The 23762-nt window shown below is 46.0% G+C and overlaps 1 protein-coding gene across 5 annotated transcripts in view; it reads left to right on the top strand.

Annotated features, from left to right (window-relative positions):
- Positions 1 to 14755: 14755 nt before the first annotated feature.
- CNTLN (centlein) overlaps positions 14756 to 23762 on the top strand; it is a 256631-nt gene continuing 247624 nt past the window's right edge. For 3 of the 5 annotated variants that reach the window (XM_050944136.1, XM_050944137.1, XM_050944138.1), the window contains exon 1: positions 14756 to 15252. In XM_050944136.1, coding sequence (XP_050800093.1) covers positions 15142 to 15252 — 111 coding nt within the window. In that variant the 5' untranslated portion in view covers positions 14756 to 15141. The remainder of the gene's footprint in view (positions 15253 to 23762) is intronic. The other 2 variants (XM_050944139.1, XM_050944135.1) reach the window with 1 other exon arrangement.

The following is a 23762-nucleotide window of genomic DNA, read 5'->3' as shown; positions in this document are numbered from 1 at the left end:
CTGGCGCGGTAGTGCTCTTCCTGCATGGCTACGAGCACCTGGATAGAGTCTGCTTGGCGCGCCAGGATGCTTATCAGCTGCTTTGTGCTTTTCTTCCTGGCCGCTACGTTTTTCTGGCGGATCCTGCTTTCCCTTTCCCTCCAGTCCTGCACTTTTTGATTCTCTGTGGCAGAGTGATCCATAACTGCTTGCAGCATGTCATCTTTGCTTTTTCGCGGCTTCTTCCGGAGGTTTTGGAGTCTTTGATCTGTTGATAACACGGGCAGCCGAGAACTCAAAGTTGCTTGTGGAAAGGCAAAAAAGGCAACACTTAACAGAGGCAGCATTGTTTATATCTCAGACAGTTATTCCCACATAGTGAAGGAGTAACATTCTTCACAATAGCATAATTTTCCCATACCAAAGACAGCGCACATAACCCACAGGAGCCCCAAAATGGTGAGTGAGGGGGAATGATTGCTTCAGGGCTGTACTGGGGTTTCTGTGCATTGGGGAAAGCAAACAGCTGCAGGGGGCACCTACACTGAACACTCTCCCAACATTTTCCAGAGGAGTTGATCCTGGAAGATATCTCGCTGCTGCGGGTCACCTGGGAAGAGCGGGAGGGTCTTCTACAGCAATGCAGATTCTGTCCTGGCCCCTATGCAGCCTGCCTGTGTGCAACAATGGTCCCCCCACCCCTCGCGGCACAGTGGCGCAGACGCGTTAGCCTGATTGGGACAAGGACCACAGTGGCTCTCCCAATAAACTTGCGCAAGCACATTGCCCACGCTCTGGCTGAAATTTTTGAAGAGATTACCGAGGCAGATTACTGCAACATGATAGACCACATCAATGCGCTATTCCACATCTAGGCATCCATGCATGCATGCAGAACCCTCCCTCCTTGCCTGAAAAATTTCCATCCTGAAAATAAAAGCTTACCGGGAACCCGCTCCTCTGTTTGTCCTCCACCAAGTACCGGCTGCTGCGACTGGCTACCTTCCTCCTGGCTTGAGAAGTGCTCCTGGCTGCATGCCTCCAGGGACTCCGGGGTGTCTCCCCCCACCCCAGTACCCTCACTCTCAGTTTCCTCCTCCCCCCTTCCCTGAAGTGTCCATCGTGGTCCTCGAATTGGCGCTGAGGTCACCCCCAAGTATCACGTTCAGCTCTTTGTAAAAACGGCAGGTCGTGGGGGCAGCGCTGGAGCGGTAGTTTTCCTTGCGGGCTTTGTAATAGGCACTCTGCAGCTCCTTCACTTTAACCCTGCACGGCAGTGCGTCCCGGTCATGGCCCCTTTCCAGCATGGCCTTTGATACCTGCCCAAAGGTATCGTAATTCCTACGGCTGGAGCGCAGCTGGGACTGCACAGCTTCCTCCCCCCAAACACTGATGAGGTACAGCAACTCGGCATTGCTCCATGCTGGGGCTCGGTTGGCATGTGGAGGCATGGTCACCTGGAAAGATTCACTGATTGCACTCCACACCTGGCTGAGCAAACAGGAAGGGAATTTTTAAAATTCCCGGAGCATTTAAAGGGCGGGTCACCTGAGCCCACGGCAGTAGAGTTCGAACTGATAAGCAGAGTGGCTGAACAGGCATTCTGGGATACCTCCGAATACCTCTGAAGGCCTGTAAAGGTGTGGGACCGGGGCTCGACCCTCCCAAAGGGGCAGAGGGGAGCCACACCGGCTTGCTACACGCAGTTGGGCCAGGCAGGTCCTGGGGCAACAAACACAAAGATCCAAACTTCCGGCCCCAGATTCGGGGCCGAGCTACAATACAGAGTCAAGGGGGGAGCTCAGGCCCTTTGCCTCAGGGCTGGGCAACAATGCAAAGTCAATGGGGAGCTCAGGCCCTTTGCCTCAGGGCTGGGCAACAATGCAAAGTCAATGGGGAGCTCAGGCCCTTTGCCTCAGGGCTGAGCAACAAAACAGAGTCAATTAGGAGCTCAGGCCCTTTGCCTCAGGGCTGAGCGACAATACAGAGTCAAATAGGAGCTCAGGCCCTTTGCTTCAGGGCTGAGCAACAATACAGAGTCAATTGAGAGCTCAGGCCCTTTGGACCAGGGCTGAGCAACAATACAGAGCCAGTGGGGGCCCCGCCCTAAGGCCGGGCGGGGCACCAAATGCAGAGTCACCAAGCTCAGACCCTTTTGGTTCAGGACGGAGCAAACAAACAATCTAGAAGCCCAGGCCCTTGGACAGGGTGGGGCAACCAGCAGTTCAGGTGTATAAAGCCCAGGCCCTGGCTCAGGGCGGGGGCAACAAGCAGTTTAGGGCTCAGGCCCTTCAGCAGGGGCCAAGCAAACAAATAGTCTTAATGGCCTCCTCAGACCAGGGAGAGGGGGAGTCTGCCACCCTTGGGAGGGTGGCAGGGGGAACGCAGGCCCTCCCACTCCACTACGTCCCAGCCCGGGGCCCTAGTAGCGGCTATCACTGCTGGCGGTCAGCGGGGATCCTGACCGCAACACACTGACATAAGCTTAGGTACGTCTGCAGCCTGACTGGGGTCGGCTGCCCCCGGGCTACTTCCAATTTCCCCCTCCAGGCCTACCGGGTCCGTGGCATCAGCCCCCGGGAAGTCCAACAGCATAGGCTCCTCGTGGCCAGGGCTGGGTGGTAGGTCCGGCAGCTCCTCCGGGAAATCCGGCCAGGCTTGCTCCGGGGGTTCCTCAGGGTAACAGCAGGGACGGGGAAGCTCCGGCAGCTCCTCCCAGTAGCGGGTGCGGGGAAGCTCCGGCCAGTCGGGGCGACTGCCCTGGGTCCCAGCGGCTCCCCAGTCACGAGCTCCCTGCGGCAGGTCTGCTCCCGGCGGAGGCTGGGCTCCAACTGAGCTCTGACGGCCGGCTTTTGTGCTTCCGGGTCGCCGCCTGACCCTCTGAGGGGCGGGCTCACCGCTCCTTAGCCCCGCCCACTCAGGCATCCGGCGGGGCGTGCCCTCTCCTGGGCAGGAGGGGAGCCACACCGACTCGCTACAAGGCCAATAACAGCGCTTTTGGTGGCCACACTGGCAGAGCAACGCTGCATCACCAGCGCTGCAGTCGTTATTCCCCAGGCCGAGGTAGAGTACATGCAGTGCTGTAGCCAGGGAGATACAGCACTGTATGTGCCTTGCAAGTGTGGATGGTGAGTGAGTTGCTGCACTGTAAAGCCGCCACCAGCGCTGCAACTTTCCAGTGTAGCCAAGGCCTAAGCAATATTAACAACAGTGTTTTACTTTGCCCTTTTCTCTAGCTTCTGTATAGAATCATAGAATGATAGGACTGGATGGGACCTCAAGAGGTCATCTAGTCCAGTCCCCTGCATTCATGGCAGGACTAAGTATTATGTAAATGAGTGGTTCTCAATTTTTTTTTCGTGGACCACTTGAAAATTGCAGAGGGTCTCGGCAGACCACTTATTTCCAAATGTTGCTTGTACTGTTAGCTAACTATTGTATAGCGCTTGGGATAAAAGCACTATATAAAAAAAACTTAATAATAATTAATTTGTTCTACAATAAAAGTACACAGCTCATATTTTAATATCAGTAGTCTTATCTTTCTAATATGATGGATGTGCCTTCTCTCCCCCACCGTGGAAGCCCCTGAGCTGGGGCTGGGAAGGAGGGGGGTCTCTCCCCGGCAGTCACAGTCCTGGAGCTGGGGAAAGTCACCTCTTTCTCTAGCCACTGCAGCCTGGAATGTCCCAAATTCCCCCTCTCTCAGCTTGGGCAATGAGACCAAACTAATCCTTTTTCACTTTTGTTTATAGGATGCTTCTAGTCAATTTCCAGTATTGCCAACATCAAGTGTTCAAAAATCATGAGTCAGGCCTCTAAAAATTGGCTTAAAATCAGGAAATTAAAAAAAAAATCTAGTTTTTATTTTCCTTCTAATTCCTGACCCTTTAGGGTTCATTTGGATCATATTTTCAAACTTTTCTTTCAAGCCCTAAGGATTAGCACAGTTTTTTTGTTTTTGTTTTTTCTAAGAACGAGCTGAGATTCACATGTGATCAAGGGACTCCAAGAGCTGGTGCTTTGGGATAATACCAAGTATTAAGAGACTTGCATAAAATCATGAGAGTTGGCAACACTGAATTCCACTTGCAGGGGTTCTCACAAACTTATATAGTGTAATAATTGGAATGCAAACACTTCAGTAGAATGTTATTTTTAATTTACACTAAAATATAAAAAGGTAGAAATATTTCTATTTCTATTAAGTATTGTAAAAGTTTTATTCAGCTTGTTTGTACAATCTACAAATTAGTCAGACAATAGACTGAAAAGTCCCCTTCTGAACTCTTATAGCCTTATTTAAATTTTGATTTTTTTTTAACTCGATGTGATAGGGTATGTGAACTCAAGTCAGGAAAGGGTTAATGGGCTGTTGGGGGCATACTCAGTCCTACCCTGTAACACCTGAAGTAGGTGTCAGGCTTTGAGGGAGGAGCTAAAAAGGGGGAGCCCAGTTCAGTTCTCTGGCTGGGAGGGAGAGCAGACCTTGATCTTTCACTGTAGAACAGAAGGCTGCTGCAGGACCTCCCTCAATGACAAAAAAATGTTATGGTCTAGAAGTCACAAATGGTATGTCTACACTGCACTTAGACACCAGCAGGTGGCCTGTAGTGCCAGCTGATTCAGGCTCACTGGGCTTGAGCTAAGAGACAGAGTCTGGGCTCCAGCCCAAGCTTGAACATCTACATTGCAATTAAACAGGTCCTTAGCCCAAGCCCTGAGAGCCTGAGTCAGTTGGCATGGATCTGCTATGGGTTTGTAATTGTAGTGTAGACATACGCCCAGGGATTTAGGTGTTGCAATGTTCAGTGTTGCTTTTAGGTGTTTAGAAAATCACTGGGATTCGAAAAGCCTGAATTAGGTACTCAGGCTCCCTATATGATTAATAGGGAGAGAGAGGCACCCAAGAATCGGACTGAAAAAAAATCCAGGATGGCAGGGGAGATCCAAGGAGAGGGATGTGTTCTAAGCACTGCCCCTATTAGACAGTTAGGCACCTAAATCTAGGCTGCAGGGAGATGCCTATCTCAGTTTAGAGTTCTCAGCCGTGAGCCTTCTCTTAAATAGCAATTGGTACTGTGAACTGGATCCTGGGTCTCCCACCTTCCAGGCAGCTACACGAACTACCAGGCTATAGACTGATTCTCATTCTTTCTGGCCCAGTGACTATTTAAGTATTCATCCAATGTGGAAAAACAACAGGACAGATTAAGTGAGCCTCACATCCCATAGCCCAGCAGTTTCGGCATTCACTTGAGAGGAAGCAGATCCCTATTCAAACCTCTTCTTCTCATCAGGCAGAGGGGGAACTTGAACTAGGGTCTTCCATGTCTCAGATGAGCACTCTAACCCAGAAGTGGGCAAACTATGGCCCGTGGGCCACATCCAGCCTGCAGGATCCTCCTGCCCAGCCTCTGAGCTCCTGCCCCAGGAGGCTAGTCCCCAGCCCCTCTCATGCTGTTCCCTCTCCCCTGCAGCCTCAGCTCGCTCCACCGCTGGTGCAATGCTCTGGGTGGTGGGGCTGCGAGCTCCTGGGACAGCACAGCTGCAGAGCCCAGCCTGACCCGGTGCTCTGTGGTGCATGGTGGCGTGGCTGGCTCCAGCCGGGCGGCGTGGCTGTAGCACTGTCAGTCACCGGTGCTTCAGGTAGTTGGTAAGGGGGCAGAGGGAGTTGGATAGAGGGCAGGGGAGTTTGGGCTGGTGGTCATGGGGATAGGCATGGTGGTCATGGGGATAGGTGTGGATAGGCATCGGGGCTGTCAGAGGGCAGGGAACAGGGGGGTTGAATGCGGGCAGGAGTCCCAGGGAGCAGTCAGGAAGGAGAGGAGGGACTGGATGGGGCTGTGGAGGGCAGTCAGGGGCAGCGGTTCTGGGGACTGTCAGGGGACAGGGAGAAGAGGGTTGGATGGGGCAGGAGTCCCAGGAAGCAGTCAGGAAGGAGAGGAGGGACTGGATGGGACTGTGGAGGGCAGTCAGGGGACAGGAAATGGTGAGGGGGTTAGATGGGGCAGGAGTCCAGAGGGGGGGCCTCATCAAGGAGTGAGAAGCAGAAGGGGTCAGATAGGGGGTGGGGCTGGGCCACGCTTGGCTGTTTGGGAAGGCACAACCTCTCCAACCGGCCCTCCATACAATTTTGGAAACCCGATGTGGCCCTCAGGCCAAAAAGTTTGCCCGCTCCTGCTCTAAGTACTGGGATAAAAGTTATGAAGGCAGTCCTCCTCCCCCCCAGATGTTTTGTGTAGAGCTAAGCGGCCTTTGCGCACATCTCCCCACATTGGGCCCTGCAGATGAATTAGGCAGAGGAGCACCTGTCTTCCTCTTCTCCCCCTAGCTTATGAATCTCACCAGGGCTTAGGCATCCATATGCCAAAAGTGACACAGCAGTGTGCATTCCCAGAGCAGAAATTTAGGTGCCCTAAAATTTAGATGCAGAGTGAGTATAGGCACCTACAGGGTTAGGTTGCAGCTGAATGGGGTTTTTGGGAATGCCAGTGACACCTATATCAGTACCTGAGGAGTCTAAGTCCCTTTGTGAATCTATCCCTATGTTTCTTTTTGTTGCTCTTGGACTTTGTGGGCCTTGGAAGTGTGTAACGATGCTGTCTTTGGTGGGACGCTTCTGAGAGTGTCAATTCAGGACAAATTGCTTAGAGCAGGGTGATTACAGCCCAAGGCTGGGGTTCCTTTGCACACTAAGGCAAACCAAACCAGCAAGACAGAGAGGACTTTGGTTTTACCCCACTGGCTAACCATAAGTCAAAGTCATACAAGCAATTCCCATATACACTGCAATACCCAGTATCATCACCAGAGCCACTTGTTGTGGGGATGAATGGTTATGAAAACCGATACCCCATAAAAGAAAAAAGGTTCTCCAGATCCGAAAGGACAAAACTCCAGACTAAGGTCAATATACAAGTTAGATCTTACCCACAAATCATGCTGTTGCCAATCCTTTAGAATCTAAAATCTAAAGGTTTATTCATAAAAAGAAAAATATAAATGAGAGCTAGATTTGGTTAAATTGAATCAATTACATACAGCAATGGTAAAGTTCTTGGTTCAGTCTTGTAGTACTGATGGAATAAACTGCAGGCACAAATCAAGTATCTGGAGTACATCCACAGCTGGGATGGGTCATTCAGTCCTTTGCTCAGAGTTTCAGTTTGTAGCAAGATTCCTCCCGAGGCAAGAAGCAGGATTGAAGACAAGATCAAGGAGATGCTGCAGCCTTTTATAGGGTCTCTGTTATGGGTGGAAATCCCTTGGTTTTCCTTTGAAAGAACACAGCAAGATGAAGTTTGGAGTCACATAGTCAAGTCACATGTCCATGCATAATTCGGTTCTTTACAGGCTGATGCCGTTGTTTACATGTTAATTTGAATATTCCTAGGAAATCTCAGATGTGGATTGGCGTTTCCCAAAGTCCATTGTCAGAGAAGTGTTTATTGACTGGGCACTTCCTGAGAATAGTCCCTTCAATAAGCTGACCAAATGCTTCACTGAGGCTATGTAGAATCAAAATACATAAAGATACAAGTACATAGCCAATATTCATAACTTCAACTACAAAAATGATACACACATGCAGCCAGCATATTCATAATCAGCAAATCATAACCTTTCCATAGACACCTTACACGACACCCTTTGTGAAATATATGCTGCAAATATATAACAGTGGTTGCAACAATGATCTATATGATCACAGGTTATGTCCATGTAAGCAGAGTCAGGATGAGCTCTACTCTGACATCTGGTGGTGAATTATGGGGAGTGTGGAAAGACTTTCAGGGAGTGTGGAAAGGAATTTCAGGTATTTGCATTTGCACACCTACCCCACCTAGCATAGCCCACAGCAGCCTGGGATGGTTATTTTGACAGCCCTGGGATCCCCAATTTCTTTGTTATTGGGGCAGGAGGGATAAAGTGTTGTCACCTTGATTATGTGAATGAGGAACTATGAGACTGCTTTATGATAGAGAGTTTCACCATCAGTTAAGTAGCACTCCCTAGACAAGGGACATGGGTGCCAAAACCCAGTGAATTGAGAGAGGTTGAAGGATTGGTATGTGTACCTGATGGTATGGGGCCTCCTGAGGGTCTGGAACACCAGTTGCACCTCTACCTCTCTGTACTGTTAAAGAGCACAGTTACTTTTGATTCTATTGGGAGTCTATCTAGAGGCTGCTGAGCTGAATTCACTTTGGGCCACTGGTGCACCAGCAGTGGGGCTCCCCTACTACAAGCTGAAATCACTAAGACCTGAAATTGCTAAAAGAGCTAAACTTACTGAGATGAGATCACTGAGTGCTGTGTTAACTAGTGTGGGTGCCTGAAGCTCTATCACTAAGCAGCTGGCAGAGTGAAGCAGTTTGCAGCACAGTTGGAGCAGCCCACGGAGCAAAGCGGAGTGGAGCGGTTTGCAGGGACGGCTGGAGTGGCTCACGGGTTGGCTGGAGGAGTGGCACAGCTGGTGAAGTGGAGCAGGTCATGGTGAAGGCTGCAGCAGAACTCCATGGAGAGGCGGAGCAGTTGGCCTCGGCCCATGTAAGGTGCCCCTTAAGGCCCTGTGTGTGCCCCTCCCCATTTCCACCCAGGCTGGGGGGTTAAACTCTGCAGATAAACTTTTGAACTCTGGGGCAGGACTGACCAGGGACAGAGACTTTTGGGTTGTTGGACTTTGGGGTGATTGGACTTAAGACCCTAAGGGGAAAAGGACATTGCCAAAACTTACTTGGTGGGGCTTTTGCTCATGGTTTACGTTATGAATCCTGTTTGTGGTGTTTCCCCAATATGATGCCACATTGTTTCCCTCCTTTATTAAAAGGATTTTGCTACACTCAGACTCTGTGCTTGTGAGAGGGGAAGCATTGTCTCTTAGAGATGCCGGGGGGGGGGTTGGTATGTAATTGTCCCAGGTCACTGGGTGGGGGCTCAAGCCAGATTTGCATTGCGTTATTGAAACGAAACCCCTGGATACTGAACCCGGCCCTTGTTGCTGCCAACTCAGAGGGGCAGAAGGGTTACATCAGTAAGGTCACAAATGGGTGGAACTGTTATGTGATCTAGCTGGAGGCCTATGTCAACTCAGCCTGGAAGGTGTTGGAGGCTAGGGAGAGCAGCCAAAGACCAAGAGGGAAATGTAGGCTGTGACATGCTATAAAGGGTGTGCTTGGGAGGGCGCATGGCCATGCTCAGCTTCTATCTTACATTGTGCTCATCACTGTGCTAATTTTCAAAGCACCCATAACGAACTTGAGAATGGATTTGACTAAACTCAAGCCAACTTTGGGGAGGTTAATGTTTAAAAAAACCTTGACTTTGGAGAGAAAGTTTTTAATTCCTAAATTAATCCTGGAACAATCTTTATTGTTTACTTCATCTCTAGCAGACTTACTGTAAGGCTGTTTATCTGAAAATATAGGTGTTTACATCATAGGTGTCTATTTTAACACATTCCATTTTTAAAGGAAGAGGTCTTATACCGAAAATGTGTACCTAAAAACTTGAATCAACAATCAAACACCCTCTTTGTTACTCTAAACTCAACCACAGTAGGACAGGAAAGTTCAAAGTTACAACTTCACATTGCTGCCAAAATACATGAGTTCCATTTCTTTGGATTGAGGCAGATAAATCCCACTGTGATGATGGAGTTCAGGCTGCAAGAAAAGTTCAAGTTGGGCTGACTCTGCAGTACCACCCTAGAATGAAATGTGCAGTATCTATTTTGTATTCCCCAAAGCTGGGAATTTATAGCAAACACTGCTTTTGGGAACAGTTTTAGCAGCTGAAAAACTGCAGTATAAAGTAGCCTCTTAGTAACTCTTAGCTAATACCACAATGCAAGCAGATAATAAAGTAGTATCTTGCTTGCTCATCTGAAGTGGTTTTAGAATTGTCAGATTTAAAATAGAGTAAATAGTGATATTGTTAAATCTCATGGTTAACTATTTAAAACTTAAACATAAAAACTAGGAGCAGAAAAACTTTATTTGTTTTGTTTTTAAGAAACGGAATACCTGTAAAGTTTATTATTCATATTATCTTAAATAAACAATCTACCTGTAAACTAGAGAAAATGTTTTAAATTGTTGTAATTTTTTGTCTAAATAGGTATGTCCCCCCCACATATCTAATTGTTAAAACAAATGACTGAGAATTATAAATCTTGTGATCTCCAGTCCCAGCTCAGACTTGAGGGCCTGATCTAAAGCCCATTGAATCAACACCAGAATCATGCTATTGTTGTGTGACCTTTAGTAAATCACTTAACCTTGCTATGTGTCAGCTTCATCATCATGTAAAAAGGGGATAGTTGTACTTGCCCACTTTTGCAAAGTGCTTGAGATTTCATCTTGAAGGTGCTATTTATTTTCAAAGTTAAAGCCTTGTTTAATTCCACACCATTGCAAGAACCAGAGCCAGATTGAGCCTCCTAGGTACACCACAACATAGGCATCTGCACTGCGACTCTACCACATAGTCCCACTTCTGCTGTGTCCACTCCACGGCCCTCGACCTTACCTCCCAGAGAGGCTGGGCTAGTGACACAGGTAACTCCTGCTTTCCCCCAAAGAGCAAAAGCAGGGCTCCTCTGGAGAGGAAGGAATGGCAGCAGCCAGGGCTCTAGTATTTACCCCGGCAGCTGTGATGAATCTACTTGGATGAGTGGGCCTCCTCTGTTGGGGTGGTATTTGTTAAAGTCCACACAACTGAGATAACACCCTATGATGATGTAAGGGGCAGTTCAGACCCCTCAACTATTGTTTCAGGCTGCCTGAAGATACAGACAGATGTCATGGCATTGGTTATGCTCAACTCTTGTTTTCAAGTTTTTCTTCTCAACCAAGAGGGCTAGAACCTTTTTTTTTTAATAAGTTGAAATCCTAACATAATTATGTGATTCCAAGAGACAGAGCTCTAGGCATAGGCTTGTAGTACCTATTTCTAAATCTATTTTTTGCCAAATATAATATCTCATCTGCTGGCACTAATAGGATTTGAGAGCACACAGCACCTCACAATACCAGGACTGTTGAATTGGAGGTAAGGATGTACTGGCTATGTCCAACCATACTGAGAAAACCCATTTGCTGGATGGATCACATAAATCATTAATAATGGCACTAAACTGAGGTCAGATTATGGTTCTTAGTCTAAAAATGTGTTACTAAAAACAATAAAAACAATTTTTCATTTCCTTTAAATATGTTCTTAACTGATAAAATGAGCCAGATTCACCAAACCTGAAACCCAAAAAGGAATTCATCGTGACTGGGGCAAAAAAAGACATCACTAATTACTCACCTGCAGGGTTTCTGATGCAGAAGGTCCTCCTTGTAGAGACTGCTGAGAGGAAGCACTGAAACAATGCATCTCCTTGCCCAACCTGATTCCTAGCCTGGCTCCTTACAGCTGCTTTTCTTCATCACCAGCTCTCCTTTTGATGAGAGTATTGCTACTTGAGCACTCACCAAGTTCTGCAGCAGGGCATGCCAGCGTAAGTCCTGAATCACAACAATGCTTTTAAAGCTGATCTTTAATATATGGGATGAGTGTACAGCAGGGTTCTTGTGTGTATTTGTGTATCATGTGGTGTATGCACAGAATGGGATGGTAAGGGTGAAGCATGCGTGGGTGTGTGTTGCCAGCTGCCATCCCTAGGGCTAAGAAGAGCCTCATATGTATCCTCTAGTCAATGCTTGAAGTCTGGGTGGTCCTAGATTCTGCTGTCCCAGTTGCCACTCCTAGGGTTATGAAGGGCATCATCTCTTGTGCATTCAGCCTGGGTGGCTGTGTCCTCTTCATGCCCTTTCAGAGCTCTAATGCAGATCTCCACCCTTTTATTTTTCAAATAACCCCTCTATAACCAGGTGACTTTCCTAGTTACTCTATGAAACAGTCTATGCAACATATGTAGGGTCAATATTCACCCCCTTCCCTGGGATTCAACTCTGTTAAGAAACAAATCCCAGTTTAGACAAAATAAAATCCAGTCCCAAGGCTCATGAACTGCTTCCTTCTTTTAATTACTTCCAGCTGGAGATCCCTCCCTCCAGGCCTGATACTGCTGGCAGGTATTGTTGGGTGAGGCCAGTTTCACCCCCATATTCAGGACAGATTATTAACCTACTCCTTCCCTGGTGCTGTGTGGGTTTGTTTACTTCCTCTCACTCTCATTTATTCCACTGCATAAAGAGATGTGTCCTTAGGGCTGCAGTTTCTGAGTGATGTGACTATGTCTGAATTTAAGATTTGGCTTACACTTAAAAGTTATATTGGCAGAGCTACATCAGTCATGGGAGTGAAGAAGACACACCCCTGACCTAGTTATGCTGACTAAACCCCTAGTATAGACACAGCTATGTCAATAAAAGTGTGCTTCTGCCCATGTACCTTACATCGTGCAGAGAAGTGGTGTTCCTACACTGACAGAAAAACTCTGTCTGTTGTTCTGGCTGTGTCTACACTAATGGGCTATGCCTGCATAAGGTCTGTAGTGTAGATATAGTCTAAGGTTTCATTTTAAAAGACAAAATTGCCAGCCTTTGTGGTTATGAAGAAAAACTTGAAAATGTAATTTCCAGTGCAATGAAGTCTGCTTGAGTCTTCAGGCAGCCTGAAGCAACAGCTCTAGTTACCTCAATGGTCTTTTAACACCAACTCCCACAGCTTTGGGAAGCCCCACCAGGCCCACCCCACCTACGGTCTGTGGATGGCAGGAGAAGAAAACAGTAGAATCCACCTGGGTAGCTATACCTTGGCAGCTTTGCTAAGTGCTGAGGGCCTCTTAATGTCACTTGTGCCTGTCTAGGGGGCAGAGAAGATTCCTGTTGCTCCTCTTTCTTCACAGGAAGGAGTGGGTACCTGTCACTGACATTCCAAGTGAGGGTGAATCCAAGGCATGGGATGGGACTAGGTGTGCCTAGGGCACTGACTTGTCTCAATCCAGCAATGATTTTATTAGAATCATAGAATCGAAAATGCAGGGCTAGAAGGGACTTTGAGAGGTCATGTAGTACATCCCCCAGGCTGAGGAAGGAGCAAATTCTGTAACATTTTGACTTTATTATACTTTTGACAGACAACATAATCGTGATACTTATTTACTGCCATAACCAAAGCACTTGAAAAATAACCTCCATTACACTGAATTCAAAGAGATGATAGTGTGTGGGCTTTAAAATTATTTAGCTTTAAAAAACTGACTGGTGGGGAGTGTATCTTGAATTCAGCATTTAAACAAAACATTTTCATATAAGTGAATTTCCAAGGGTATACTGTATATGAGAGCTATATAAATTGGTAATTGTAAAATATTTTAGGACTTTCCAGACAGATGTTAGCAACAGTCTTAACAACCTTGGTTTCTATTGGTTACTGATGTTAAGGTATTACTTCCCTATGGTATTAGATTGCTTTGCACAAAACTGTTTATTGTAGGGAGGAGGGAAGGGGAGTTGGCAAAAAGTAAACCTTTAAAACATAAAACTTGTTAGCGAATAGCACTTTTAATTTAAAAGAAAAGTAGTGTTATAATTCTGTGAATTTACTTTTTGAATTAGTGGTATTGGAGGCTGCCAGTAGGTGGCATCCTGTTTTGTTTCTTTGACAATTGTGCTTAAGAAAGTACTCTTGCTAACCAGCAAAAGCACTTTTATGCTGGTATAACTTTGTCTACACCTAATGCTTTTGCCAGTATAGAAATGAAATAAAAACACCCCCCTAATGACATTACTATACCATCAATGTTTATAGTAAAACCTGACAAGTTAAATGATGCTTCATTTGAAATAGATACACATTGAAATGAACTATTTGGGCTTGAATAAGAATCTTGTATATGCTGATGTTCTTCTCATGCTGCTGGTGGCTGCAAATATAGGTGCTCTGAGAGGATGTTTTGGAAAGATGGGCTAGGCTCATGCTAATCAAGATACCGGTCCTTATGCCAGAACTGAGACTCTTGCCTGGGAGGCTCTAAGGATTACCAAAGGAACTTGATGGAGCAGAACAGTTTATCAAGGGGCTGGAAAACAAATGTTGGGCTACAGGCTGATAAAGACCTGTCAATTTCCCCCTTTGGGATAAGGAAGACTGAAAGTGATCAAGGGAAACACTCGTTTCGCTTGAACTAAAGCTTGCAGCAGCAACCCGCTGGAAGTCCCTAACCCCCCTTCTTGTGAGATGAAGGATTTTACTTGTATGTTGTGCGGCAACGCACTCAGGGCCACCTTTCCAAGGGTGTGTGGGAGCGCAGGGGGGACGGAAGAGGACGCACTTAAGTGCATTTGCAGGAGTCCACCTGCAGCGGAGGAGCAAAGGGCTGAAGTGTGTTCGCGAAGAGGTGGACAGATACCTGTTTCCAGGGCTGCACTTACACGCCTTGGGCAATCGTGGCTGAACTCCGGCATTCATGGTTTTTGTGCAAAGCGCCCGAGCCCACTTGGCAGTCCCCTCCCACTGCCGGGGAGCGGCGGGGCCGCTGAAAAGCAGGAGAGGGGCAGACACGGGGGCCCGGTTTAATGGCACACTAGCGGCCACCCACTGACTTCCAGTGGCTGAGTGCTGCCACTGAGCACCTCACGCCGAAGTCCGGCCAAGCACCCTGCCTCCTCCACTCCCCCTCCAGCGCCTCAGCGTGCCAAGGCCAGCGGGGTCCTCATACGGCCCGAAGCCGCAGCTCCGGCCGGATCCAGCCCACTATTGGCTCCGCTGCCACCACTTCTAATGATTAGGTCACAGGGCCCCATCACCGTAGCCCCCCCCATCCAGGCCCGCCCCCTCTCTCCGCAGCGCTCACTCAGCCACCAGCTCGGCGCTGAGGGCGGCAGACAGCGAAGCCAACGGCGCGAAAAAAACCACGCATGCGCGTTCGGGACCTATGAGCTGTCGAAAACGAAGAGAACCTTCCAACCGCTCCTCCCCACCGCTTGCTCTTTCGCTGTCCGTTAAACTGACATCGTCGTCATCATCGCGCTGCGTCCTTCTTTCTGCGGTTTCCGGCGCCGCCCGCGCACGGTCAATGGAGGGAAAATAAAAGCAGAATAGTTTAATGTGTTTGGGTTAGGGCAACTTTTTTTCCTGGAGCGGGCGGGCAGATGGGGTGCAACCCCTTCCCCTAGGCCGAGACCGGCGACCTGCTCCCCGAGCATGGCTTCCAGCAAAGGCAAGGAGCTGCTCCCGGCGGCAGCGGCAGCATCTCGGGTCCTGGAGCTGGAGGAAGAGCTCAGGAACCTGGCTGAGGAGCTGAGTCAGTGCCAGGTACCAGCGAGAGGGCAGGTGCTCCCGGTGTAAGGGCACAAACAGTTCCCGCTCCCAATTCCCTACTTTGGGTGCACTGAGCATGCCCTAGGCCCCCCCCGGTTCTTCCTCCCCTGCGCGGCCTCCTCCGGGTGGGAGCCTTCCAGCCCCGCCCCGGAGCGCGTATCCTGCTAGGGCTGCCTGGGTTGGGGGCCCCTGAGACCCCCTGCGGCCCGCCGGCGTCTGGCCCACCCCTTTGTGCCCGGGCCAGCGTTCACCCGCCAGCGCCACCCCAGAGCTAGCTGCATTTCAGTGGTGCCGACTTGCCCCCCGCTCGCCCTGCTGGCCGCCCCCTGTTGGAAAGAGCAGCCCAGCAGGCCCCCCAGGGCAAAGTTAGGAGCTACACCTGCCTCCTTCTGTGCTGCATCCCAACCAGAATGGCGAATCACGCCTGCGGTTGCACCGTTTTGGTTTAAGAGCGAGGGTTTGTGGCACATTTGTTATGCAGTTTCTTGAAATGCAAAGGGGGGCCCGCTCTCAGTAATTGTTCAAACGCGACACAAAGCAGGGATAATACGTCATATAGAGACACCTGAGTAATCTTGACAATTATAGTTTAATCGCTTCTGTTTGGTAATAGGCATATTTAATGAAAATAAGGATAAGACCTTACCACAATACTCTGCTGTAAATATTTGCCAAACAAGAAGAGGATTTTGGCAAGAGGGCTCAGCAATGGGGCAGCTGGGATACTAGTTCTCTGGCATGTTCTTTCCCACACCTTTTGCAGAAGTTGACCTGGTTGGCTCTCTCCAGGCTGTTGTTAACAGGATCAGGAAGGCACAGGGAGAGAATAAAGCATCTCTGTGAGACCCAGTGGATGTTAATGTTGCTCAAGCACTATTTTATACACCACTTCTATGCCCCCCACATGTATGAGTAGACAGCTAATGGAAGCATGGCTTCTCACAGAGCCTTATTATGTGGGAATGATCCATGAGAGTAGCTATGTAGAGGCACAAGACATCCACAGATCTTGAGATCCTCACTCATTGCCTAAATGATGAAGGGAGAGTTAAATAAGCTCTCCTGATAATGAAAACTCACTGAGTTTTCTCCTCCCCTTCACCTATGGGGGAAAAATTCACTAAGAGAAGAGACTGTGTGCTAACTTTTTGGCAGAACAGGAATTACAGTATCATTAAAAGCAGCAGAGTCCTGTGGCACCTTTATAGACTAACGGATGTTTTGGAGCATGAGCGTTTGTGAGTGAATACCCACATCATTGGATGCATGTATTCACCCACGAAAGCTCATGCTCATGCTCCAATACATAAGGTGCCATAGGACTCTTTGCTGCTTTTACAGATCCAGATGAACATGGCTATCCCTCTGATACTTAATATCATTAAAGTGAGTTATATCTGTAATGCACTTCACTTGAGTTTATTAAAATTGATTATATTCACATCAGAATAGAACAAATTGAGTTTCTTTTTTAACTAATTTATTTAGAAAGTTTTAACAAGTTTACAAATCATTGCCATGAAAATATCAGAGACAAAATAAACATTACAATAGTGAAGTTTTGTTTTGAGAAACATTATACAACAATATAATCAGATCTCTTTATTTAACAAAGTGTTTTCATGTTACACAGTGAGCATCTTTACATTACCTACGACATGTTGAAAAATTGAGGTTTCTAATCACATTGGCAGTGTAGCTAGGCATTAAAGTAACTAGGGCTATGTCTCTACAGCAGTTTGGAGTATGTGTCTGTGCACTGGTAGACTAACGTGCTAGCTTGGCTTGACCTAGTGCACTAAAATAGTGCAGTCACAGTGGCTAGCCGTAGTACAAACTCACCCGACATCCTGGGTATGTATTTGGGTGCCTGTGCGGCCATAGCCATGCTGCTGTTTTTAGTGCGTTAGCTTGAGTGGAATTAGCACAGGCAGACAGATGTGTTGAGAAGCACACTTCCAGCTGCTATGGAGACACACCCTATAGTTATTCAAAAGCACAAATGATAGCGTGACACCTAATTCCCATTGTAAATCATTGGGAGTTAGACATGTAAATTTCCCCCTTCACACACAACAGATTATACATTCATTTACGCGTAGTAAATACATTCCCATTCCTCTCTTGTTGAGTTCATTCCAGCTGTAGTCAGGTGGACACCAAAATGAGATTTTTATTACCATATCTAAAAACAGACACTCGGCTCTGAGCAGAACTATTCATTCAAATGCTTTTCCCCAGGTGGGACAAGAGAACAGAATTAAAGTACTTTCAGTATTGTCCCATTCCTTTGGGGAACAAGAAGGTATGCTTTAAAACTACGGTATGGTGACTAGAGGAACATCTGAATTTTCATTTAGGTAGTCACATACTCTTAAAGCTGTAAATCTATGTGGTAGCAGTTTACAGTTTCTGTTTTTTTCAGATCTCTTCACGGTTTGCATATAATATGTAGTTCTGCCTTTTAAACAATGAGTATGTAGTTGTTTTTAAGAAAATTGAATATAAGAATGTTTAAAATGAATAAAAACCTTTATTTATATCTCTTGTTGCTTTCACATTTTCTATATATTAAAAAGCTTTGTTTAATATTACAGTATTGTAGATCCTAACAGGATGGAAGGATAGTGTAGAAAGCATGTCAACTACGAGGTGATCCCAATCATGACCAGTTTGTTTAATGATATTCTATCTACCTATATTCCCATTGCAGTTTGAAGTGGATAAGGCATTCTTCAGTTCCTGTCCTAAACTGACGTGTACCATTGCTGTGTGCTGCTAAACAGCTACATTCTCTGCCACCGGAGTGTCTCAATTTTAGTAGTAAATTAAACAAACTATACCTATTAATGTAGCTTGTAACATATTCAGGGTTTAATAGGATGAGTTGTTCTATATAAGTTATCTTAATGTTAAGCTTTCTTTTTAAACCTCTGGCAGTTTTCCTTGTATGCTGTAATCCAAGAGATGTATCACTTTATAAAGACTAGCTGAATTGGAAAATTATGTGTAAGTGTTATGAAAGATCTGTGTGGATGGGTGGGTGTATTTACCTGTCTAACAAACAATTAAAGTTCCAAAACAAAGTCTACTTGGGGCCCAGTTTAACAGTTTTACCAGCACCCAAAATATATCCCAGCTAGAGCTGGTTGGAAATTTTACAAATTAATATTTTTCTGTTGGAAAATATGAATTTGTAGAAATTGACATGTTCCCGCAGAATGTGTCAATTTTGTTGAAACTTCCAACAGTAATCAGGTAGGTTTCTGACATAAACTAGGCAGATTTTCTGCCGCTCCTTCTCAGCAGTTTGCTTGGTGAGCTGGAGCTCCCCAGGCTGGTGGGCTACTGTATAGTTGAGACTCCCCGTGCTGGTGGGCTCCCTAGGAGAGCAGTAATTTGTTTGCAAAACTGTGATATGTTCCCACAGCAGGAACATTTCAGAGTTTGTTTGTGAGACTAAATACTGAATTTCAGATCCATGGAAAACTGTAAGGTTTTGGGTTTTTGTTGCAATTTGAGATCAAATATTTTCAAAAAACTCTTGCATTTGGTTTTGCAGAACTGAAATTCAGTTTCCCAGCTAGTTCTAATCCTAACACTTTAACTAGAAACTCAGTTCCAGGCACTCCTGAGCCATCTTGAGCCTCCACAACCCTTTCACAAGAGTCAGGGTGACTTTCCTCCCCTTGTATTAGGGGTTCATATGTCATCCCAGGCAGTCTTTATCCTCACCTGATGAAACCTAGCAGCCGCTGTTCCCTTTCAGGTCTCCCAATGGGAGTACTCCTGATACTCCCCTGTTCTCTTGCTAGTATTCCCTGTTCTCTTCAGGTAGGGAGGCAAGGGTGTCTGTCTTTGTGACTCTACTGGGAGATAGGACCTGCCTATTCTGCTGTCCCCTCCCACCAAACTGTGATGTAATCCAGTCTCCATCACGTGATGGGGGGAAACTAAGCATAGATGTAGTGTTGCCACCCCAAGTGTTCAAAAATCATGAATTAGTGTCCCCCAAAATCATGAGATTTAAAAAAAACTCTTAAGACCTCAAATATGTTTTGGATTCTTTTTATTTGCCTTTTGCTTTATGAGCCTTCAGGGTATATTCACTTCAAACTGTCAGGCTCCTTTGCACACCCAGACAGCTAGAAACTTCTTTCATTTTTTTAAATGAAAACAGATTCTCCTGCCATCTCTTTACTCCAGCAATTGGGGCTTAAAGAAGAAGAATAAATATTGTGAGACTCATGATAAAATTGTGAGAGTTGGCAATGCTGTAGGTGTAGCTTGGCCTGGACCAGGGCCACTCCTAAAAGTACCACCAGCCTGTAGCAGGGAAAAAAGTTTTTCTGAGAAGTGGCATCATTGCATTGTAATTCAGGATTACTGGATTATCTAAAGTGAGGTGGGTAAAAATAAACTAGTAATCCAAAATGCCAGTCCTTCAGGTGATTTTAATAAAACTCAGAAGGTAATTAATCTTGTTGAAGCTATGTTCATGGCTGCTTTTATCACACTTTCATTAACATTAAGTGTGCTGGTAATTATGCATATGTTTAGTCTGCAAAAAATCATTGTATAGCCATCTCTATGGTCAGTTTAATGGCTAGCTTTAAATTTCAGTACTTTCCTTTTCCTTTATTCTTGATTCACTTAAATAGTGCTTTTCTTGCAAAGATTCACAAGCTACTTAAGTTCCAACAAAACACAGACTTAGGTGTAACATGTTGTTTTTCATTGAGGTTTTACTGTTCCCATTCTGTGGCTGGATTGATTTGGGGAAAAAAGGCATGTCAACGGTCATACGGTGAATTATGACATGTCTAGTCTCTGGGCTGGTCTACACTAGGGGGTGGGATCGATCTAAGATACGCAACTTCAGCTATGTGAATAACGTAGCTGAAGTCAAAGTGTCTTACATCGAGTTACCTACTGTCCTCATGGTGCGGGATCGACATCCGCGACTCTCCCTGTTGACTCCGCTACCACCGTTCGCGTTGGTGGAGTTCCGGAGTCGACAGGAGTGCGTTCGGGGATTGATATATTGCGTCTATGTCTCACTTACTATTTTTTTGTTTTGGTTAGCCCCTTAAAATGAAATGTTCTCCTGCCCAGGCTAAGGTTTCTTTGTTTCTTTCTCGTTTTCTTTGTGACAAAAATGGGTTAAACCAGGATACTCAGAGTAGAAAGTTTTGTATTGATCTGAGAATTTCAGCAATTAAAGGAGGGTCTACACTTAAAACCCTGCATTGGTGCAGCTGCACTAATGCAGTTGCGCCGCTGCAATGCTTCAGTGAAGATGTTGCTATGCCGATGGGAGAGCTTAACTTATCTGACAGTGTTGTAAATCTATCTCCCTGAGAGGCGGTAGCTATGTCGGCAGGAGAAGCTCTCCTCTCACCATAGTGCGGAGCAGGGAGGTTAGGCCAGTATAACTATCTTGCACGGGGTGTGGATTTTTTATCGGGGTTGACATCCATCTTTTTCTATTTGAAAATGGGGTAATGTCTCTGTACTTCCTTTCACTGAATACTTGTTCATTTTATTAGTGATTAGGCCAAGACCATGCATTTATTGGTGCTGAGGGATGCTATCTGTTTTTGTGTGTGTGTGTGTGAACTCGGATATGTTGTCATAAGGAATCAGAGTCCGATGAGTCTGATTAGAACTGGTGCAGTTAATCATCAGGTCTTACCAGCTTTGCCTTACAGATGAAGAAGTAACTATGTTCTGTAGTTAATTTAGTCTGTTTTCAGTTGCTTATAACTGTGACAAACTTTAACTTGTCTGGACTGAAATTTTTCAGGCTAAGTCTCTGCAACCCGATGAACTTTTTTTTGGAATATTTGAGAAAAAAATGTGCAATTGTTGCTGAGTGTAGGACTGATTAAAGCCAGACATTTTTGCCAACATTATTTTTTTTCCCTACTACTTTTATTTTTTTTAAAGATCTCTTGTAGCCTGTGGGGTTTGGTGCGGGACCTGGTCTCCTGGCTCCCATATGAGTGCACTTTTCCCTAGGCCAGATGGTATGTTGAGTTGGGAGATGAAGCTACTGCTCCTGCAATTACTTTCCCCAAACTGAAGTTGTAATTCTGTGGAGTTTGGAGTTTGCTTAATGCAGCTGGAATGTTCAAAAAATTAAGAGCACGTTTTTAAAATGTTCTACTGAGCATGTGCAAATGGTGAGTCTACCACCACCTTCACAATGGCTTATAACTTAACCATATCAGAACAGATTTTTACTGTCCTGTGCAAGGCACCTCTCCAATTTCAGGACTATCTTCCTACCAAATTGTAAGTTCTTGCTCTAAATGCTGAGGCTACTAGAAATTTTTTTTAACTGTTTGTTTTTTTTAATATTGGCAAATGAAATATACCAGTTTTTAACCTGCCTCACTCTCTAGCAACTATCACATAGTTTTTGCTGAAACATTTAAAAAAAAGTTCATCAGGAGGCACAGAGCAATCACAACCTATTTTAGACAGTTACATTTTGTGGAAGTTACAAGCAACTGAAAACAGAAAGATTAAGCATCCTTAGCTACAGAACATAGTTACTTCTCCAGCTATAAAGCATAACTAGTAAGGCCTTATCATTAGTAGCACCATCATGTGACATCAATGACAAATGCCTAAGGATCTGAAAGAGTTGCGCAAAGTTATTTTTAGCTGAACTTCAGGGCTAGCATTAGATCCAAGACTTAGCTGCACTGACTCTCAAAATGAATATGTGAAATTTATGTGTTTGGTTATGCCATCTATAAAATGAGGTTACTTCTACATTCCCATATTCAGAAGTGCTTTGAAACTTAGATGAATGAGCATTATACAAATACAGAGCATCATTAACAAATAGCAGCCAAAACTCCTAACTCTCAGCCCAACAGTCTAACCATTAGACCACCTTCCCTTCCCAGAATCAAGAATAGAACCCAAGAATTTTGATTTCTAGCATTCTACTACTGTCTGTCAAATAGTTCTGTAAGCTACTGGCCAAGAATGTGTCATGTTCCTTTCTAATGGCTAGTGCATAAAAAAGGCTAACAACCTACTACTGCTATTTGCTCTGGTATCTTTAGCTCAAGTAGTGGGGCTCTGTGCTGTGGATTTGAATGTTGTGGATTCAAATCTTTATGGTCACTTAGGTAGGATTTTGTTACAGTTGAACAGGATGGAGTTTATTTTTGCATTTTCTTAAAAAAAAATAATCCCCAAAATCCATACCAAAAAGTATTTAAAAAGAATTTTAATACTACAGAGTCAAACACTAAAAAACCAAGAAGCACCAGGTTAACGATTGGCTGAAGGTATGCAAAGCGTGGTGATAGTCTTCTCTGTGCATCTTTTAAAAGGAACAATGGAAACTGTTCAGTGCTGTGCTCTTTTGAAAATCTGGCACAGTACATAATCTTCTGTTACAGTGAGTTTAAAATAAAAAAACTGTTTATTTTTAACATTTTAATGAGGGAACATTTTGTCTCATAGGGTCAGTGTCAACAGGTGTTGGCAAGAATAAGGCGTTGCTGGTAATTCATCTACACTAATCTATTATAATTACACTTTTGCCCAATCTTACATAAGTAAGGCTGTGTTTTAGTCACGGGTATTAAGTCATGGACAGGTTACGGGCAATACACAAAAATTCATGGCCTGTGACCTATCCATGACTTTTACTATATAAATACTCCTGATTAAAACTTAGTAACTCCTGAGGCCCTGGGCTGCTGCTGCTCTGGGGGTCTCCAGGACACCGCTGTTCAGGAGGGCCCTGGGGTCTGACAGCTAGCCCCAGCACTGGTGGTGGGGGGTGACTGCTGTTCTGAGGACCGCAGGACTGCTGCTCTGAAGGCCTCTGAGGCGGCCCTTGGGACTGCTGCTACTCCGGCAGCCCCTGAGGCCAGCGGCACTGGCGCCAGCTGCCTGGGGCTGCTCCAGCAAGCAGCCGGTGTGGCTGGCCCCAGGGTCTGTCTCAGCAGCCTCCCTGTGCGACTGGCCCCACTGGCCCCTGCTCTGGTAGTGGCCAGTGCAACTGGCCCCAGGGCTGACCCCGGGACTGCTGCTCAGGTGCTCCCTGGGGCCAGATGCCTGGGGTCACCCGAGTAGTGCTGGTGTGGCTGGTCCCAGGCCCACTCCTGGGAAGATGGCTTGGGTGCTCCCTGGGGCTGCCCAAGCAGCAGCTGGTGTAGCTGACCCTGGGGCCAGCTGCTTGGGTGGCTCTGGGGTCAGCCGACCAGCCGAATTTGTGAGTTTTGTGACCTCCGTGACAGAACTGCAGCCTTAACCATAAGTCTGCTGAGGTATTGCTTTTCAATCTATTTAAAAAGTCACTTTGATAGCATTTAGTGCAGACATGAAAATTGATCATGTTTGTGTTTTTGATACCAAAATATCAGGTCAGTCTTGTCAATTAGAAATGAGTTGAAATGAATATTTTCAGCAAAATTGGTAATATTAAGACTTCATGGTCAAAAACGAATGTTTCCCTGTGAAATTATGAATAA

The sequence above is a fragment of the Gopherus flavomarginatus genome, chromosome 3 (genome assembly GCF_025201925.1).
Source record: "Gopherus flavomarginatus isolate rGopFla2 chromosome 3, rGopFla2.mat.asm, whole genome shotgun sequence".
Taxonomy (NCBI): Eukaryota; Metazoa; Chordata; order Testudines; family Testudinidae; genus Gopherus; species Gopherus flavomarginatus.
Note: the sequence above shows the minus strand (reverse complement) of the source record. Positions and strands in the feature narration are given on the sequence as shown.